General features: G+C 39.8%; 1 protein-coding gene across 1 annotated transcript in view; it reads left to right on the forward strand.

Annotated features, from left to right (window-relative positions):
- Window positions 1-18,133, forward strand: part of CUL5 (cullin 5) — a 93,786-nt gene that overhangs the window by 20,532 nt on the left and 55,121 nt on the right. The window contains 2 exon segments of the mRNA XM_027579331.2: window positions 1,447-1,556; window positions 14,981-15,080. Of these exon segments, the coding sequence (XP_027435132.1) occupies window positions 1,447-1,556; window positions 14,981-15,080 (210 nt within the window).

An 18,133-nucleotide genomic window follows, 5' to 3' on the forward strand; every position in this document is an offset into this window, starting at 1 on the left:
TTTTGATATGTCACTTGTTTAATTTGCTAATATTTAAGATTTTTGCACCTATGTCCTTGTTGAATTTGTCTAGAGTTTCCATTTCCTATGCTTTTCTCACCAGTTTGTTATCAGGGTTTTGTTAGTATTAAAAAGGAGGATGGGTATTTTTCTGGGTTTTTGTTGTTGTTGTTGCTGTTTGTTTTTTCTCAGTTTTCAGAGTTTATATAGAATCTCAGTATACTTTTTGTGGGGAATTTAGGGCAACTATAAAATTAGAAGGCACAGTCTTTATACACAAGATCCCCCTCACTTCTGATACCAGCTGCAAGTTTGGAGGGTTCCCAAAACCACCCTGAGGTTCAGTAATCCATCAGAAAGACTCGTAGACCTTACAGACTCGTAGATCATGGTATGGCTTATTGTGGACAAAGGATACGATTAAGTCTGCCAAAGAAAGAGTCGTACAGGGCAGAGGGTAGAAGGTTGCTGAACACAGAGCTTTCCTCGTCCTCCCCTGTAGTCAGATCGCGTCTCTCTCTAGGCCTTATTAACGTGACGTGTGGATGGAGTACTGCTAGCCAGAGAAGCTCACCCGAGCTTTAGCATCCAGAGTTTGTTTTAGATTTTTATTTTTAAGTAATCTCTACACCCACCATGGGGCTCAGACTCACAACCCTGAGATTAAGAGTCACATGCTCCACCTACTGAGCCAGCCAGAGTTTTCTGGAGTTTTTTTTTTTCTTTTTAAGGTTTTATTTATTTGTCAGAGAGGGGGAGAGAGCACAAGCAGGGGAAGTGGCAGGCAGAGAGAGAGGCAGGCTCCCTGCTGAGCAAAGAGCCTGATGTGGGACTCGATCCCAGGACCCTGATCATGACCTGAGCCAAAGGCAGATGCTTAACCGACTGAGCCATCTAGGCCTCCCTTTCCGGGGTTTTTACTGGGGCTTCGTTATGTAGGGATGACTGATTGATTGCTTGTGGATAATCTCAGTCTCCATTTTGGTTAACCCAAAACCACCTTCCAGAGTTACAGTAGTGTTTCTGGATTGGTCAGCCCCAACCCTAGGGACTCTATGGGTATGGCCAGTTCCCTCCCTAAATCACATTTGTTAGATTATCCAGTTTGACCCAAGGTTACCAGGCAAACAACAACTCTCTTATCAGACACACACTCTGAGAGCCCAGAGATTACCTACTACAAGTCGAGGACAAAGACCAGACTTTCTCCTTGGGCAAGGCCAAATTCTTTATACGTTTGTACAATTAATTTTCTTTTTCATGGTGTCTTCCTGTGATTTCTTGAAACCACATTAAGTTAATAGGGATTCCATTATGGAAAACCGATTGTTTTAAATTTAAAACCTTGCATTTCTCTAGTTAACTCTTGAAAGACAAAAATAACGGACACTTTTGATTTAGCTGCATTTAAATTAAACTACTTTTTATCTTTTTTTTTTTTTTAAGAATAAAGGTTCACTTCAGTTTGAAGACAAATGGGATTTCATGCGCCCGATTGTTTTGAAGCTTTTACGCCAGGAATCTGTTACAAAACAGCAGTGGTTTGATCTGTTTTCGTAAGTAATCTATTAACTCTAACTTTTTGCTAATGTAAAGGAAATTTTGGTGATGCATTTCTATACCCAAATGGAATGCTCACTTTAGACTGGACTGTTTACCTGTTTACAATTATTAGTCCAAGCGCTCTTCTGTATTCAGTGATTTGCTAGGGGGACGCCATCATACACAGCTGTGGTTTATTACAGCAAAAGGATACAAAGCAAAAGCAGCGAAAAGGAAAGCCACCTTGGATAAAGTGTGGGGAAAAACAGGCATAGGCTTCCCAGAGTACTTGTAGAATCACATAGGAGACAGGCTCTCCAGCAACAGGATTGACAACCAATGTGATACGTTGTCTACCTGAGAAGCTCTTGCAGACTGAGCAATGAGAGTTTTTACTGGGGACTAGTCACATAAATAGCCTCTGCTTGGCATGTGCCCAAATGCCAGATTCTCAGAAAGATCAGGTGTTCAGTGTAAACCATATAGCTTGTACAGTTAAGGCACAGTGGGACATTCTTACCATCAGGAAAGTTTTATATCAGGGTAGGAAACTGTTGACCATTTAAAGTTAACTGATTATCAGTAGGATATGATGGGGCAAGGTAAGGCCAATCCATAGTAGTGATCTCAGTTATGTCTTTAGAGATCCTAGATTTAGCTAGTGAAAATAAATTCCATCAACCATGAAGTTTATTTTAGGAAACCAGGTGGATTTCTCTTCCTTTCTATCTTTTTTTTTTTTTTTTTTTTAAGATTTTATTTATTGATTTGAGAGAAAGAGCATGAGCAGGGGGAGGAGCAGAGGGACAGGGAAAAATAGGCTGAGCAGGGAGCCTGACATGGGGCTCGATCCCAGGACCCCAGGATTTATGACCCAAGCTGAAGGCAGATGCTTAACCATCTGAGCCACCCAGGCGCCCTTCTCCTTCACTTTCTATATGAACCTTTTTTACATGGCCTGAGGCATCAGTTCAGGCACAGCGCCACTCTGGCCCCTAAGTTGAAGCGCACCTGAAAGCTTTCCAGGGTTAAAGCAGTGTCATGGTCATCAGAGCACATCCACGAAGAAGTATAATCTCAGAGGGCATATGTGGTACCCCAGAAGCAAAGAGTTTACGATTGTTAGGGTGCTCCAAGAGAGACATACGTTGGTCAGGTAGTATACAGTAACAAGGCCCCCCGTTTCCCTCCTCCCGGAGGACCTTTAGCTCTAGAGTTCTCATTCCCGTTCTGTTAATTCAGTTCAGGCCTTGTTTTCAGATGAACTGCCTGAAGGAAATTAGTCCCAAATTGTTTTGTTTATTCGTGACACCAGTGGATTTGCCTCACTAGTGTGGATGATGTTAGAAGGGTTTTGTGTGGAAAGCGTAGGAGTTGGCTGCTCCCTGCTGTCTCCGAGCCCTGGGTTTGATTTCAGAGCACCCACAGCAGTGAGGAAAGCCAGTGCTAGGAATTTGCCTTCAGGAGGACAGCAAAGCTTTGAAGAATCATTCTGAAAAACAAAAATCATTAATGTCTTCCTCCTCCCCTTTGCTTCTCAGATAGGTGTTTTTTCTTTCTTGTAAAACCAGTGTGTCCCATTCAGTAATGACAACTTTTCAATTTTTTCCCACAATCATGTGGACTTGAAAGAGGAGCAAATGCATTTTTACAGAAAAGTATTTTTTTATTTTTTTATATCCCTTAACTAGAAAGATGTGTTTGGGTATTGGTCTGGATGAAATCTCAAATGTTTAGAAAATTTTAAGATAGGTTTATGTCACCTCCCATGCCTTTGTCCTGATCATTTATGTAGTGAGCAGCCTAGAAAAGATCCGCTCCTTTCTGGAGACAGCTGTGTTTAACAACCAAGTTGTTTTATTGAGGTGTATGCACAAGGACGGTGAGGTGAAGGTGAGGGAAGTAGAGCCAGGTTATTATTAATCCATTGTTGAAAACGGAACACGAGCCAGTCACAGTGAGACCTCGCGGAGAGGGCGTCAGGAGTCCAGTGTGTGAGGGGTGGGTCCCTGCCCTCCCATTGGCCGCTTTCGGCGGTCACCGCAAGTTGGGGGGGCGGTTAGTGTCTGTATCAGATAAATAGAGCCAGTCAGCTGCTTGACTTCAGATGGCGCCATCAAAGAATACGCCCTTCTCTGTAGGCATCTGGGAGTGATTCAAGTGGTCCAGGCAGAATCCAGGATGTTTTCAGTTTATGGCTCTGCAAAGGGTGTCTGAAATCTGCAGCAGTCCTCATGTCAAAGTGCTGTTCACTGAGCATGTGCTTGCTTTAGTTCAGCACAGCTTATGTTGAGCTTGAAACAGCCAGTAACAGACAGTATCAAATTTCAGCTCAGAATCAGATCCAGGCAATTAAGATCTGTGAATTCAGGATTCTAAAAAAGAGCAACTTTTCTTCTGCAGCCGCAAAGCCAAGATGGCGACACACAGACAGTCGTGTTCTAAGTCCAAATGACAAGCAGGACTTGGCTAAGTAAGCTCTTTTTATCTTATCAGTCTAAGAGTCCAAATTGACTTGCTCAAAAACATGCACATCAGGCTGGAAAATCATCAGCCTCTAAGGGTCAGACATCTGATTTCACAGGAGCTCAGTGGCAACTAAAAACTGCTTTTTAAAACTCCAAAAGTGTATTTCTAGCTGAAGGTTTCCTTTGTTTTTATGTTGTCTGTCTTTTCTCAGACATACCAATAGGTAAAAAATAATAGTAAATATCACTTTTTCTGTTCAAACACTTTAAATTCCAATCCCCTCACCAGCAGCTTAAGGCAAGGAAGTTGTGTCCACTAACTTCTTGGGGGACAGCCTTTCCTGATAGGTGCAATCCCTGTAGCATTTATGAAATTACAAGCATGTAACATTTTACATCTTTTTTGATCATACATCCAGATGCTATAGCCACAAAATACAGAGCCATCTTTTAAACCTCCCCTTTCTTCCCATTATACATTTATTCAGACCCCTAGTAGCATTGACATTAACGTTAGAGTTGCTGGGAGAGCCTGGCTGGAATGCAAGGGGCCTGGAGGGATTGCTTCAGCAGCAGCCGTTGGGCTGAAGACACAGCTCGAGTGGTTTCCTCTCCTTGCAAGCACCTCACCCCCAGCATTTTCTCCCCTGGTTTATCTAAATCTTTCTCCCACCCCAGGATCTGACTTAAATATTATTTCCCATGGCTCGGGGTGGCGGCGGGGAGAATAATGCCAACATTTGACATTTTTGGTTCACCCAAAGCTTAACTTTGGGCCTTTTCTCCTCCCAGTTGGAGGCAAGAACAAAACCAAAGGTGTTAGCCAGGCTGTGCCATTTCTCCTGTCACTCGAGTCGGCATGGCTGAAAGCAGCCGGGGGATTGAGCGAGCTAACTCTCCAGGGGCTAGAGCTATTGTTTTCAGCTTTCCTAGGTAACTCTTCTCTCTTAAAACATATGCAACTCAGCTGCTATTTCATACCATGGATGACTTTATAGACACCCAAACAGCAAAGGTTCATCGTCCAATCATTTCATCCTTCCTTTTATCAGACATTGCTCTCACCATGTTTCAGGGAGTCCCAGCTGGTTTAGTGAATCCCTCTTCTGACTCCAGTTGTGTCAGCAGTTTGGTGACCACCTTGAGGTTCAGTGATTGCTAGGAATACTCATAGGACTCAGATATGGTCGTATTCATGGCTATGATTTATTACAGTAAAATGCAACAAAGGTGTGGGTGGCAAATCCAGGGGAAACCAGGTACATATTTCCAAGCATCCTCTCCCATTGGAGGCACACAGGAGACTCCAGCAGCTGATTGTGACAGCACATGTGAAAGTCTGTCTACAGGGAAGCTCATTAAAGACAGTGTCCGGGGATTTAACTCGGGGCTGTCACATAGGTAGCCTCCGCCTGACATGAACTAAAGTCCCAGACTCCTAGATGAAAAGCAGGTATTCAACATAAGATTGTTTACCTAAACATTTAGGCACAATGAGCGATTCTCATCAGGAAACAGGGAGAACCTTCACAAAATCCAAGTTCCCAGATACCAGCCCAGGGCCAGCCTTGTAAGCACATCTTCCTAAGGATAGTGGTCTCAGACCTGCTCTTAACTTTTCTGTGTATGCTCTAGTGGAGTACTGTATCGAGAGTTGTAGATGTGTGACTGAATAATCCATACACATTAAGCTGTTCTCATTTTTTCTCTTTATCACATAAGAAAAATCTAATTTCCCTAATGTAGAACTTGTTGCATAATATTAACTTACATGCATGATTCTGCCTTTTGAAAAATTAAAGTTCAATAAACAGCTAAGCCCTTTTAGAAATATATAGCATTCATGTGTACATATATTTTTCTTAAATTATTTGATTAAACTGTTTTATGAATATGTTGAATGTGGTGGGTTTTTTTTGTTTTGTTTCTGTCAATTTGTGTTGATCATATCATTTATCATCTAGAATGATGCTTGTTTTCTGTGCACTTCTGACTGGGAGGAGGGTAATGTGTTGGTGTTCCCTGCTTAAAGTGCATTTCTAAGCAGAAATAGTCAATACCTTTGTACTTGCTCTAGTTAATGGTCTCATCACATCATTTTTAAAAATCCCTGATCTCCTTGGAGTTACCCAAGGTAACTTAATATGTAGTCCTTTTTGGTTAAAGGATTCTTATATATCTTAACATGTCATCACCAAAATTGCAAGACCTACATTAATTAAAACCTTTCAAATTTTAGGGCTGCTTGGGTGGCTCAGTCATTTGAGTGTCCAACTCTTGGTTTTGGCTCAGGTCATGATCTGGTGGTTGTGGGATTGAGCCCCACATTGGGCTCCGTGCTCAGCGGGGAGTCTGCTTTCCCTCTCCCTCTCCCTTTGCCCCCCTACCCCGCTCGCTCGCTCTCTCAAATAAATAAATCTTTTAAAAATAACGTAAAAAGAAAAAACCTTTCAAATTTTAGCCTGTTTGATCACGTAAATTAATAACATTCAGGTTGCTTTTATCTTTCTAAATTTTAGGTACTAAAATACTGTTATTAAACTCCATTGACTATTTCCTCCTTTTTTTCTCATATATCATTGATTCTCAGTATGAGTGCTTTTGGCATTTTAGGTGGTTATAAAAGATTGTCTAGCATATTGTGGGATGTTTATCACCTCTGGCTTTCACCATCAGACGCTCTAGTAGTGGACATTCCCTGTGCACCACCACCCCTCATTAGTGAAATAAACAAACAGACAGCTCTGGTACTTCTCCAAATGAGCTTCTGTGGGGATGGTATGTCCCTCAGTTGAGAATTACTGCTCTAGACACATACTTGGTTTGACCCTGGTTAGTGAAATTGAAGCCAGAATTAAATCATAAATTATTTTCAACTTGTAAGACTTTATTTTTATTTTCATTTTATTTATTTATGTATTTATTTTAAGTAGTCTCCACACCCAGCGTGGAGCCCACCATGGGGCTTGAACTCACGACCCTGTGATCAAGACCTGAGCTGAGATCAAGAGTTGGGCATTTAACTGACTGAGCCACCCAGGCACCCCAAGATCTTATTTTTAAGAAAATTTATCGGGGCACCTGGGTGGCTCAGTCATTAAGTGCCTGCCTTTGGCTCAGGTCATGATCCCAGGGTCCTGGGATCGAGCCCTGCATCGGGCTCCCTGCTCAGCGGGGAGCCTGCTTCTCCCTCCCCCACTCCCCTTGCTTGTGTTCCCTCTCTCGCTGTGTCTCTCTCTGTCAAATAAATAAATAGAAAATCTTAAAAAAAAAAAATTTATCTTCGGGGCGCCTGGGTGGCTCACTCGTTAAGCGTCTGCCTTCGGCTCATGTCATGATCCTAGGGTCCTGGGATCGAACCCCACATTGGGCTCCTAGCTCAGCGGGAAGCCTGCTTCTCCCTTTCCCCCTGCTTGTGTTCCCTCTCTCGCTGTGTCTCTCGCTGTCGAATAAATAAATAAAATCTTAAAAAAGAATTTTTTTTTTTAAGATTTTATTTATTTGAGAGAGAGAGATTGTGTGCACAAGTAGGGCGAGGGGCAGAGGGACAAGCAGACTCCGTGCTGAGCCAGGAGCCTGACGCGGGGCTCGATCCCATGACCCAGAGATCATGACCTGAGCCAAAGGCAGACGTTTAACTGACTGAGCCACCCAGGTGCCCCTTTACTATAAATTATCTTAGAAGATATTTTTCTTGTGGGTGCCTGGGTGGCGCACTCGGTTGAGCGTCCGACTCTTGGTGGCTCAGGTTATGATCTCAGGGTCTTGGGATGGAGCCTGTGTCAGGCTCAAAAGCAATCCAGATTATTCTCCTGAGTCGAACTTCCAGACTCAAAGGGTCTATTGTTTTTTCTATAGGTCTGTCTCTTAACTTCTGTAAGTACTCAGTATTCAGATTGATAAAAATGTGTTGTTCATAGCTTCACACCAAAAATCTGAAAGCTACCATCAGTTTCCTGTTTTCTTACTCCCTCATATTCAATTGATGACTAGGTTTCATAGATTTTTATTGAATGTCTCTTGAATTGACCTTCTTCCCATCCCAGCTTCTTCCCCCACCATCTCATCTGAACGATTATGATGGTCTTCTGCCTCCCTGTCTTTGTTGTGTCTCCATGTGTCAGTTGTCCATTGCCGCATAACAGATTACTCTCAAGGTTAGCAGCTTGAAACACTGCACACTTACCCTGTCGCCGTTTGAGGGTCAGGAAGCTGGTAGCAGCCTGATCGGGCGGTCTGACTCAGGGTCTCTGGTAAGCTGGCAGTGAAGCTCAGCAGCGGAGGTGGGCCTAGACTCAGGCGGGGCTGAGTGATCTTTCAGGTTACTCATAGGATTGATGGTAGGCGTCAGTTCTTCCCTAGCTGCTCAGTTCCTCACCACGTGGGCCCCTCCACGGAGCAGTTTACATGTGGCAGCTTGCTTTCCCCGGAGTGAGAGAGGGTACTCCCAAGACAGAGCTCGTGGTGTTTCTGCCATAGTTTTGGAAGTGACAAACCACCACACGTGTCATGTGCTATTACTCAGACTGATGCTTGTACGCTGTAGGAGGGAACGGTACCCGGGTATGAATACCAGGAGACCGGGATCATCAAGGGCCGTCTTAGAGGCTGTACCTCAGAGGTAGAGGAAATCGATGATGCAGGTTTAGAAAGAACTCTTTAAAAACTCCAGTTTATGTCATAGAAGAAGAAAATGATAGAACTTAAATTGAAAATGAAAGTCAAGATGAAGAGATCTTTGAAATAAAATAAAGAGCTAAAACATAAAAGAAGACCAAATCAGTGATTTGAAAAATAAAAGCAGAGTTCTCCCTGGATGTAGAGCAAAAACAAAGTATGGAAGATAAAATAGAAATAAAGAGATAGGGAAGGTAGATCTAGAGTTGGGTAAATTGGTACCAGAAGGAGAGAACAGAAATCGTAGAGAGAGGGAATAGTCCAAAAATACAAGATGGAAACTCCCCAGGTGGAAATGCTTGTCCCTTCCCACCTATCCCTACAAGTCTTAATATTGAAAGTGCTAGCAAACATGCTGAGATATATCTTTTAAGGAGTTTCAAAATTCCAAGGATAAAGAAAATACCCCAGTTTTCTTGCAGTGAGGAAAAACCGTTAACTCTCAAACAAAGCAGACTGTCCCCAACACTTTTCATTGGCCAAATTGGATGTAGGAGGTTGATGAAACATTTTCTTTAAATATTTGAAGGGAAATTGTTCCAAACCTAGTATTCTGTAGTCAAGTTTGTAATCAAGTTTAAGACAAAATAAGCATATTTTCAGACAGGTAAGGATTTAGAGGATTTAAGGATCCTGCAGAAATGAAATAGGTACCCTTTCTTCTGTTACCAACATTGGTCATTAAGAAATTGAGCTTTATTAAACTAGACAGAAGGAGGTGCTCCTAAACTAGGAATCTTGATCTTAAGATGAACATAAATAGAAAATGGCAGACGTGATCCATCCAAAATTATAAGAAAGTGGAAACCAAAACATTTTAGCTGCTAAAAATTGTTCCACAGAAACCAGCTAGGAAGCAGAACACGAACACAGTGCTCCAAACTGAGTTTGGTATCCTCATACAACCATTTAGGGTAATTTAAGAAATCTTGAATCAAAAATTCAAAAGCTGAGTAGAGAAATCAACAAAAGTAGGAGGAAATAAAATGAAAATTGAACTCAGAAAACAAATAGAAAAAGTCAAAATCATATCAGAAATTGATAATCTCAGTAGATGAAAAAACATGAAATGTTTCTTAAAAAACTAGAAAAATAAAAAATTATTCTTTCATCTGATAAAGGTCATCTGCAAGTATTCTAGCAGTAGACATCATCCCAATAGTGATACATTGGAAACCTTCTATTTAAAATTGGGACTAAGACAAATTGTCTATTTGCACACTGCATTTCCTTTTCCTCTAGATTTTGAAATTTGTTGCCATGGCATGATAAGTAGTATATTTATATTGTACATGTGGGTATATCTCGTATTTCATCCCTAATCCTACATATTTTTCTTTAATCTGGTCTTTAAGGAGTTCATCCATTTTATTGGTCTTCTTATGTAACCAAATTTAAAAAATTACTTTAATAAGGTACATCATATCAAAACTTGTGCGATCCACCTAAGCAGAGCTTAGGTGCTGAGGAGTTTATAGCCTTGAATGCATACGTTAGAAAAAAGAGGTTGGAAGTCAGTGATCTGCGTGCTCATTTCAAGAAATGAGGACAAAGCCTAGCACATTAAAACTAAGGAAAGGGGTGCCTGGGTAGCTCAGTCGTTAAGCGTTTGCCTTTGGCTGAGGTCATGATCCCACGGTCCTGGGATCAAGTCCTGCATCAGGCTCCCTGCTCGGTGGGAAGCCTGCTTCTCCCTCTCCCACTCCGCCTGCTTGTGTTCCCTCTCTCACTGTGTCTCTCTCAAATAAATAAATAAAATCTTAAAAAAAAAAAAAACTACTAAGGAAAGTACAAGGAAGGAAAGACAAAAGCCAAAATTTATGAAATGCAAAATAATTGTGCAACAGAGAAAAGGAAAAGGCAAAAATTAGTTCTTTGGGAAGAATAATATTCAATTTATTTTCATTATCAGACCCATAATTTGCTTTTCTTTTTTTAAGTGGGCTCCATGCCAGTGCAGGACTTGAACTCAACCCTGAGATCAAGACCTGAGCTGAGATCAAGAGTCGGACACTTAACCGACTGAGCCACCCAGGCGCCCCCATGATTTGCTTCTTTATTAATGTCTTCTTTCTGGTTACTTTGAATTATTTTTTTTCTGTTTTTTTTTTTTTTAAGATGAATTCTTAGTTCTTTTATCTTTTTGTTTCAAATGAAAGCATTCAAGCCTATACATTTTTTTTCTTAATACTGCTTTTATTGTTACCATAGGTTTTACAGTGTGAAATGTTTTCCTTTTCATTGCTTTCTCGGTTTTTAGTAAATTTTTTTAAATAATCCATGCATTATCCAGGGACTTACTTTCTAATAATGATGTCTTTTTTGATCACTTACTTACTTACAGATTATGATCAGAGAAATAGCCTATAAAAATATCTTTAAAAAATTTATATGGGTGCATACGCTCTTAGGAAAAAAATTTTTTTTTTCTTTTTTAAAGATTTCATTTTTAAGTGATCTCTATACCCAATGTGGGGCTTGAACTGACAACCCTGAGAGTAAGAGTTGCATGCTCCACCCACTGAGCCAGCTAGGTGCCCCGAAAAAATTATCTTTTTGATGGTTGTAATGAGAATCTCTAATAAATATTTATTGATTGTATTTTTAAATTCCTCTTTGTCCTTAATTTTTTTTTGGTCTAGATTTTCAAATGTTAAGAGATCTTGGGATAGACACTGCTGACTAGCTAAGCCACACCCATTCCTGGTTTTTTTGCTTTGTGTACTTTCCATGCGGCTGCGTATTGTAATATTCACTTCTTCAGGTTCCCTTGCTGTTTGGGTCACCATGTGACACCGTTCCAGCAAATAGGTTTACAGGAAGGCTTCTGAGAAAGGTTTTGCTTTTCAGATGAATTAAACTAATGTACCTAGCGCAGCCCTTCTTTTCCACCTTTAAACCCTCACGGGGATAAGAGGTGCTAAAGTAGCAGAGTGGAGAGAGAAAGATGCTTTTCTCAGTCTCTGATCAGACACCAGCAGCTGTCTTCCTCTCGACTTCTAGTTATTTAAGAGAAATAACATAATAATCGGAGCCACCGTTAATTGAATTTAATGTTTTAGCTAAATGCATCCTCATTAATATAAGTAAGGATGTTTTAAGTATTCCATTGTATTTGTATCAAGTTCTTTCATTCCTAATTATTTTGTTATATTTTAATACACATACATATTTGATATGTATATGTATCAAAAGTAACAGAAATAATGTAAATAGTTGGATATATCTTCATAAATAATGCTTTTTATCATTACATAATATTTCTTTTCTCTAGTTCTTTTAACCTTAAATTCCTATTTGGATAAATGAATATTGCCACCCTGCTTTATTTGGTTTGTATTTGCCTGGTATCTCTTAAGACACACTGTCTTTTTTTTTTTCCTTAAAAAATTTTTTTTGGTAAATTGTACATTACATAAATTGTACCACTTGAACCAATTCAGTGGTATTTTACAATTCATTGGCATTGAGTACGTATACGATGTTGTGCCAACATCATTATCCGTCTTTTAGAACGTCTTCATCATCCCACACAGAAGATCTGAGCTCTTTGCCTCTATGAATTTGCCTATTCCAAGTTCCTTGTATAAGGGAAATCATAACACTGTTTGTCCTTTTGAAGGACATACTGTCTTCTAATGGGATAATTTATTGAGTTCCTATTTAATGTTACAACTGATATTCTTGTTTTATTGTTTCTCTAACTTTATCAGTTAGTAGCTAATCTTGTTTCTTCATTTTTTGTTTATTTTTGTTAATTTGAAAGTTCACTTCCATTAGTGGTTACATTCCTATTTCTCACTCTCCATCAGAAGCATATAGTGTTACTATTAATCAAAAGCAAAATACCTGTTTTTTATACCAGGGTCACACTTTCTCTTTTGCTTTCTTTGTACCCAAGGAAGTTGAAACCTTTGGACTACTTCTTACCTCTTGCTTCTTCTCCCATCTCTTCTCTCTATTGCTTAAAACCTTTGAAAAACCTTTACTTTGTCCCTTTCCCACCCACCCTGATTTTTCTATATAGTTAAGTAGTTAAAATGAATTTTGCTTACAACATGTCCTTTTTTTAAAAGCACTTTGGGTGGGGCGCCTGGGTGGCTCAGTCGGTTAAGCGTCTGCCTTAGGCTCAGGTCATGATCTCGGGGTCCTGGGATCGAGCCTCGCGTTGGGCTCCCTGCTCAGCATGAGCCTGCTTTTCCCTCTGCCCTTCCCCCTGCTTGTGCTTGCTTGCTCGCTCTCTCTGGTGCTCTATCTCTTTCTCAAAACTGAATAAAAAGCACTTTGTTTATATATTCCAAGATAATATATTCTTTTTTTTTTTTTAAGATTTTATTTATTTTGACAGAGAGCGAGAGAGGGAACACAGGGGGAGTGGGAGAGGGAGAATATACAATTTTGTACTCATACTGCTACTTTATAAAATATCCTTTCCTACCCTCCTCACACCTTTGCCTGGCAAACTCCTACTTGTTCTTTGAGATTAAGCTCAGGAAACCAACTCGTTCAGGGAGCCTTCCTTCCCCTCACTACCTCTCAGCTTCTCCCTTTGGCTTTCACCCTCTTCTGGGTTCCTGAACCATCTTGTGTTTATATGCACAGTAGTCGTACACGTACTGAATTATATCAGCCTATTTTGTATCAGTTTCTTCTTTTAGTCTCTGGATTCCTTTAGTTATAGGGTGAGATTGCAGAGGGGTCAGTTACCCATTTCACAGTTTATGCAAAGATCAGTGGGAAACCATTGGAGGTTTTACATATGGAGCTAATATGATATGATTTGTTTCAGAGACTCACTTTGGCTATTGTTTGTGGAATGGTTGGTTTGGAGAAGTGCAGGAGTAAGTTTGGGGAAATGGTTTTGTGTGGCTTCTGGAGCCCACCTGCCTGGGTCCACTGTACACTAGCCGTGTGGTCCCGAGTCCACCGTACGCTAGCCGTGTGGTCCCGAGTCCACCGTACGCTAGCCCTGTTGCCCTGGGTCCACCGTATACTAGCTTTGTAATCTTAGAGATGTTCCTTAACCTTTGTTTGCCTCAGTCTCTCCATCTGTAAAATGGTGATAAAAACAGTACTACCTTGGGGCGCCTGAGTGGCTCAGTCGTTAAGCGTCTGCCTTCGGCTCAGGTCCTGGGGTCAAGCCCCGCATCGGGCTCCCTGCTCGGCGGGAAGCCTGCTTCTCCCTCTCCCACTCCCCCTGCTTGTGTTCCCTCTCTCTGTCAAATAAATAAATAAAATCTTAAAAAAAAAATAGTATTACCTTCAGAGTTGCGGTGAAGGTTAAATGAATTAAAACAGCTTAGAATAGTAATTGGTGCATAGTAAGCAATCGGATGTTACGGATTATGTTGTTGTTCAGCAAATATTTGTGTGTTCACTGCATGCTAGGCAGTGAGCTAGATACCACTCTTAAGCTGAAAGCTAAATTTAACAGGTGACAAAGGCAAGTTCAAATTAATAATATACAGACAGAACCTTGAGTTACAATGATGTCCCTGAGAATCTGGATATGAAACAAACTTTTTGGCCATTGTTATAATGTTACAATTCTGGAGATCTCGTATTTTGATTTCCTTGACATTTTTTATAGCAGGGTCTCCATTAGGTACTACATGAGTCACTGGGGAACATTTTTTGAATAAAAGAATCCTCAATTAATAAGACTATCCTTTTGTTAGGAGTTTGCCTACTCTATAACTTGGTAATTGAGAAATTAATTTTTGAACATGTTGTATTACTATTAAATAAATATCTATCGTGTCAGCTTTATAAGTCAGAGTTCTTGTATACCAGTTTAGGAGAGCTTTTGTTTTTGTTGTGTTTTAATTAAATAAAGGAGATACAGTGGTAATTCATGTGTAAATATAATATATGGGGGAAGCTAAGAGACTTGCTGGTATTTAAATGACTACTTTTTTTAAAGAGAGAATAGTTTACATATATTGTGGTAAAGAATTAAAATAACTTATACTTTACATGAAAAAAAATTGATAGTGGTTAACCATGGGGTGTGGGATTTAAAGATGGGAGCATGCTTTTATAATTAAAGATAAACAGTAAGCAGAGATTTAAGGAGGAAAACAATGACAAAGAAAATAAAATAAAAGTAGAAACAAATATGTGTGTATGTTAGATAACTTACAAAGAATTTGTGGTTCTTATGAATGGATTCATCCACCCTCAGCTGGGTGTAGCATGGTCCATGGAAACTGTATGCACACAGAACTTGATGTGAGTTTTGTCTTTGTACTTGTTCTAGTGTTCATGTTTGTTTACCTGCTTTATTTTTACAGGGATGTGCATGCAGTCTGTCTCTGGGATGATAAAGGTCCAGCAAAAATTCATCAGGCTTTAAAAGAAGATATTCTTGAGTTTATCAAGCAAGCACAGGCAGTAAGTTCTGCATCTTTAGATTAAGTTTATTTTAAGATTTAGGGAATATCGCATTTTCTGATGTAGGACTCCCAGAAGTAATTTAAAAATATCACATTGACTTTTGACATTTGCTGATTAAAGTTTTTTAAAATTTATTTATTTAAGCAATCTCTACACCCAGCATGGGGCTGTAGCTCACAACCCTGAGATCAAGAGCTGCAGGCTCTACTGAGCAAGCCAGCCAGGCGCCCCGTGTTGACTAAATTTGTTAATGAGATGATTGTTATTGGTTGTTTATTCCCCCTTAGTGACATTTCTGTCAAGACAGCACATCATTATCCTCAATTAAAAGTGCTGTTTCTATATATATTCTTTTTCTATATATGATTTAAAGAAAGATACTGAAGTCAAGTACCTGATTGTTATATATTTAATTCTGCTAATAGCCACCACCATGATGTTAAAAGATTCATGTCACATGGGGCATTACTTACAAAATGAAATGTTTTGCTATCACCATTAATTCTGTCATCTTGATAAATGATTTTTTAAAAAAGATTTTATTTATTTATTAGAGAGAGAGAGAATTTCAAGCAGACTCTGTGCTGAGTGCAGAGCCCGACACAGGGCTCAATCTCAAGACCCTGAGATCACGATTCAAGCTGAAACCAAGAGTCAGATGCTCAAACAACTGAGCCACCCAGGCGCCCCCTGATAAATAATTTTTTAAAATGTATTACAGTTTTGGGGCGCCTGGGTGGCTCAGTTGGTTAAGCGTCTGCCTTTGGCTCCGGTCGTGATCCCAAGGTCTTGGGATGGAGGACCACTTCAGGCTCCCTGCTCAGCGGGGAGTCTGTCCCTCTGCCCTCCCCCTTCTCATGCTCTCTTGCATGTGCTCTCTTTCAAATAAATGAAAAATTAAAGAAAATAGTTTTATAGGAAATTCTCTTTTAATGAATATGATATTTTCAGACTTTGCTTAGAAAAATATATACTTTTTTATCACAATTGAATCAAAAGTATACTTTTCCAGAACTCATTTACAAATAATGCATTGGAAAGCATATCATCTTACCTGTTTATGACTTTCAGTGATAATATAAATTATGTTTATTTTAAATTGATAGAGCTTTAGTCTTCAGTTTCTGGAAATGGGCTCCTAAACAATCATCTTAGATATTGTTAACAAATGTTAAAAAATACACTTGACACTACAAAACAAAAATATGTGTTTCATTATAACACGACCCATCGAAGTCTGGAATGTAGACTTTAGTAAGACCCTGAGGATGAGGTTTAGTGTCACTAATTCAGAGTGTTTAAATGATGAGAATAATAATGCCAGACATAGCTATATGATTTCTCAACTTCTTTTTTTTTAAGATTTTATTTATTAGACGAGTGAGAGCATAAGTGGGGGGGGGGGCAGAGGGAGAGAGGGAGAGAGGGAGAAGCAGGCTCCCCGCTGAGCAAGGAGCTTGACACAGGGCTTGATCCCAAGACCCCGGGATCATGATTTGAACCTAGGGCAGACGTTTGACTGAGTCACCCACACACCCCTGATTTCTAAACTTCTAAGAAGGTTTAGCTTTGTGAGTTATTTTACTAGTCAGTTATTAAGACTAATTGAACTTATCTAGTTAGGAGGACCAAATCTCTTAAACAGGAGAGATTGTTTCTATATGCATTAAAATGATTATAGTATTACTTGAAATGACAAAATGGGAAGTAAAAAGTAAATGTACAATGCTTGGCAAGTTATTAGGGTATTTAATTTTGGCGCCTGGGTGGTTCATTCGTTAAATGTCTGCCTTTGGCTCGGGTCATGATCCCAGTGTCCTGGGGTCGAGCTCCGCATCGGGCTCCCTGCTCTGCGGGAAGCCTGCTTCTCCCTCTCCCCCTGCTTGTGTTCCCTCTCTCGCTGTGTCTCTCTCTGTCAAATAAACAGTTAAAATCTTAAAAAAAAAAAAATCATAAGTATTCTTTTTGCTCATAATTTTGTATAGCAATTTGGGTTAGTCTCACCTGATTTCTCCTAAGCTTATTAATGTGCCAGCAGGTAGCTGGTGGCTTTGCCGGGACTGGATGATCCAAGAGAGCTTTTCTCACATACTTGGTATTTGGTGCTGGCTTTCACCTGGGCCTTTCTCCCTCAGGTGGTTTCCCATTCTGGGGGAACCCAGCTTTTGAGGTGATAGTGGAATCTTCAAGATCTCCTCAGATCTTGGTTCAGAAGTCTCACGGTGTCACATCTGCATCCTGTTGGTCAAAATAGTCACAGGACCAGCCCAAACCAGTGGTGGAGAAATAGACCCCGCCATCTTTTAAAAAAATTGAGATTTAATTTACATACCAGAAAATTTACCCTCTTCAAGTATAAGGTTTGGTGGGTTTTAGTATATTCATAAAGTTGTGCAACCATCATCTACTCATTCTAGAACATTTTCATCACCCTAAAAAGAAACTGTGTACCCATTAGCAGTTAATCCCCTATGACCCACTCCCCACAAACCCTGGCGACCACTCATCTTCTTTGTTTCCATGCATTTGTTTGTTGTGTACATTTCCTATAAATGGGATCATGCAATATGTGGCCTTTTATGACTGGCTTCTTTCATTGACAATAATGTTTTCAAGGTTCAACTACATTGTAGTATTTATCCATATTGCATTTTGTTTTATGGCTGAATAATATTCCATAGTATGGCTACACAACATCTTTTTTTAATCATCATTGGTGGACATTTGGGTTGTTACTACTTTTTGTCTGTTTTGAGTAATGCTAGAAACATTTGTGTGTAAGTTTTTTTTCTTAATTGAGGTATAATTGACATTAATAGTTTTAGGTGAACAACACAATGATTTGATATTTGTATATATTATGAAATGATCACCACAATAAGTCTAAACATCCATCACCACACATGGTTATGGAATTTTTTTTCTTGTGATGAGAACTTTTAAAATCTCTTAACAACTTTCTAATATTCAATACAGTATGGTTAACTGTTGTTGCCATCCATATGCTACATTACTTCTTCCTCAGTCTTATTTATTTTATAACTGGAAAT

The sequence above is a fragment of the Zalophus californianus genome, chromosome 11 (assembly GCF_009762305.2).
Source record: "Zalophus californianus isolate mZalCal1 chromosome 11, mZalCal1.pri.v2, whole genome shotgun sequence".
Lineage (NCBI taxonomy): Eukaryota > Metazoa > Chordata > Mammalia > Carnivora > Otariidae > Zalophus > Zalophus californianus.